Source organism: Cyrtonyx montezumae, unplaced genomic scaffold (assembly GCF_038088225.1).
Source record: "Cyrtonyx montezumae isolate F1298 unplaced genomic scaffold, pur_monq_1.0 scaffold_8, whole genome shotgun sequence".
NCBI classification, from domain to species: domain Eukaryota; kingdom Metazoa; phylum Chordata; class Aves; order Galliformes; family Odontophoridae; genus Cyrtonyx; species Cyrtonyx montezumae.
In genome coordinates, this window is record NW_027072089.1 from 98,463,101 (window position 1) to 98,465,931 (window position 2,831).

The 2,831-nt window shown below is 37.1% G+C and overlaps 1 protein-coding gene across 1 annotated transcript; it reads left to right on the forward strand.

The window, feature by feature from the left end:
* The first annotated feature begins 1,671 nt into the window (after positions 1-1,671).
* On the forward strand, positions 1,672-2,541 carry LOC136059237 (probable G-protein coupled receptor 141). Its single transcript, XM_065753266.1, has one exon. It carries the CDS (start codon positions 1,678-1,680, stop codon positions 2,539-2,541), a length of 864 nt encoding a protein of 287 aa, XP_065609338.1. The 5' UTR covers positions 1,672-1,677.
* The last annotated feature ends 290 nt before the right edge of the window (positions 2,542-2,831 follow it).

Sequence of the window (2,831 nt, forward strand, 5' to 3'; positions counted from 1 at the left end):
CCACCATTTTCTTCTGCATGAACAACAGAGTAACATCAGAAGTTGAACTTGATTGCTATCTCTGAGAATAAAAAAAAAAGACTTCTTCCTTCCTGAATGTGGGCTGAGAAAACCTTCAGCTGCTCTTGGGTGTACAACAACGACCAAGGCTCTTTTTTTCACATTGATTGTATGTGCTGTATCCTATGGGTGAATGAAATGGCGACAAAGGGAGAAGAGATCAACAAACTAAGACATTACAAGGTAAAAATTAAGAATTTTATTTCTATTAATAGTGTAAAAAAGCTAATCTATTTCTGATAGTTGGTTTTACTTCATTTAGTATATTTTTAAAAATGATTGTTCCTACTTAAAGCCAGACTGAAAGATTAACATAATGTAGTGGAATGTTCTTTTACAACAAGAACAAAATGTCATCTTCATAAAAGTCTTGTAATGCTGTTCTTACAGCAAAGTTGATAGTGAAGCAAATTTCTCATGCCTGTCTCAAAAATACTAGTGGGCATAAGAAATTTTAAATTCTTTGGAATTGTTCTAAGAACATGCATCTTAAAAGAACAGAAGTAGTTTACCCCAGATTTGGACACAGTGCTCCAATGGTCTTCTAAAGATACTTCGACTGATGCATTATAAATAAGAATTTTCTCTGAAAATTTTCTTCTATTACAATCTATTAATGAGCTCAATAATGGGAATGTGTTTTGTAATCATTTTACAGATGAGCGCAACAGAATTAAGGACTGCAGATTAAAACCACATTACTGATTCCAAACAAGAGAGTAATCAGAGAGTGAACACATTACCTCTCCATTTTTCAGCCATTACTACATTCTTCTGATACTATCTATAAGGTGAGAATCTTAGCAAAATATCCATGTACCCTGCATCCTACATCCATATCCTCTTGTGCAAACAGGAACCTGTGTGTAAGCCTTACACCTAAATATGAATGTGGATGTAAGTGGCTATGTTCAACAAGTGCCAATAGGTTTTCATCCTTGAAAAAATAATGGCAATAAAAATCCTTAATTATTTTTATCTTCTCTTTACTTTTCATAAAGTAAAGCAGTGCAAGAGAAATTCTGTAGCAAAAAGTCTTGGAAATGAAGCAAGAAGAAACTGACTTTTCATCTGCAGATCTTTATTTCCAGTGTGCTCTACAAATCTAGAAACTGTTGTTGCCTTATGGGTGCCCTGCAGTCATCCAGCAAAATGATAAAAATATGGCCTTTGTGTTTTCATAAATTATGCATAAAGAGTATGTGCAGCCTCTTTACATTTCATTATTTCCCCCTCCTTCAATTTTAGATGCAAATTAAACTTGTAGAATTTTTGAATAGTCAGTGTATTAATTCTTTCAGAAGGCTGATACAGGCAAATAATTGAAAAAAATATCCTGTCATGCAGTTTACTGAATTGAAAACACTTTCATTATTATAAACAATATGGTTTAATACTAACAGATGCAGCTTACTGCTGTCATATACAGCATGACAACTGTTTTAAGTGTATGTATACATAAGATAACTTAATTTCAAACACAGTTCACTTAAATATTACTTCATGAATCTGTGATATTCTGTAGTTAGTAATAAAGAAAGGAACGAATGAAACATATATATTTTACTAATTCACATTTTTCTTTTTCAGTGACCTTCAGAAGAGGTGCTTAGGAGAATGCCCAACAGCAGCTTAACCCAGGAGAATCATTCTTCCATCAGGACAGTGCTGGATACCTCAGACAGGCTTCACTCTATTCTCATAATCCTGTACAGCATTGACCTAGCTGGGGGTACTCTTGGTGTCATTGTGATGTCTCACCAGTTGTTTCGAAGAAGATCGCAATCTGTGATGATTATTATCATCATCAACCTCCTGGTGCTGCACACCTTTCTGCTACTTACCATCCCCTTCCGCCTCAGCTATTACATTTTACAGGAATGGAAATTCGGGACATTCACTTGCAAGCTAGTAAGTGCCATCATCTACCTCCATATGTACACCACCTTTACCTTTTATGTTGCTATCATCATAATACGTCTCTTTCAACTTGAGTTCAACAAGTGCTGTGCTACAATTTGGGTGACTGCTGTCTGGATGCTAGGAGTGCTGGTGATTGCTCCTGTTTTTCTCTCTTACTATGGCACCTCTAGAGCATACCCTTCCTCTCAATGCTTTCAGTTCCAGCAGGAGATGGAAGAAAGGCCCATGGTGGTAGTGAACTATTGCTTGGTTGGAGTTCTGCTGGCAGTTTGTGGTTTGCTCACCACAATCCAGTTATCTGTGATGTGCAGACTGACTGTGAAATATTGGCCTGACATCAACTCCCACGTGGAATTTAGGGCTCAGGCAAAGAGCTTCTTCTTCACCTTGGTAACAATAGTGTGCTTTATGCCTCATCATGTATTCAGAGTATATTATATCCAGAACTTTCACCTGGATAAGGACCATAAACTTCTCACATACAATGAAATTTTTTTAGCTTTAACAACAATGTGCTGCTTGGATATGTTGTGCTTCATAGCAGGCATAGCCCACTGAAACGAGAACTAGCAGGTAATCTAACCAACAGTGTGTCAGTACCGCCTCTTGGCAGAAATAAAACTGCATCAGGACATTACTGGGCCAAGGAGGGTGCTGAGTTTTCAGCATCGCTGTACAGGATTGTAGTAGTTTCTGGTTTTTGCAGACTAGAAAGATACACCTTTCAGAAGCTACTGTTTTTTACCTTGTCCCTTGAAGGCAGACAGATGAGCCTTACTTTGGACTTTAACCAATTCATGTCATGCCATGAATCTTCATTCAGATTTTCCTCAGCTAACCACTGCAGT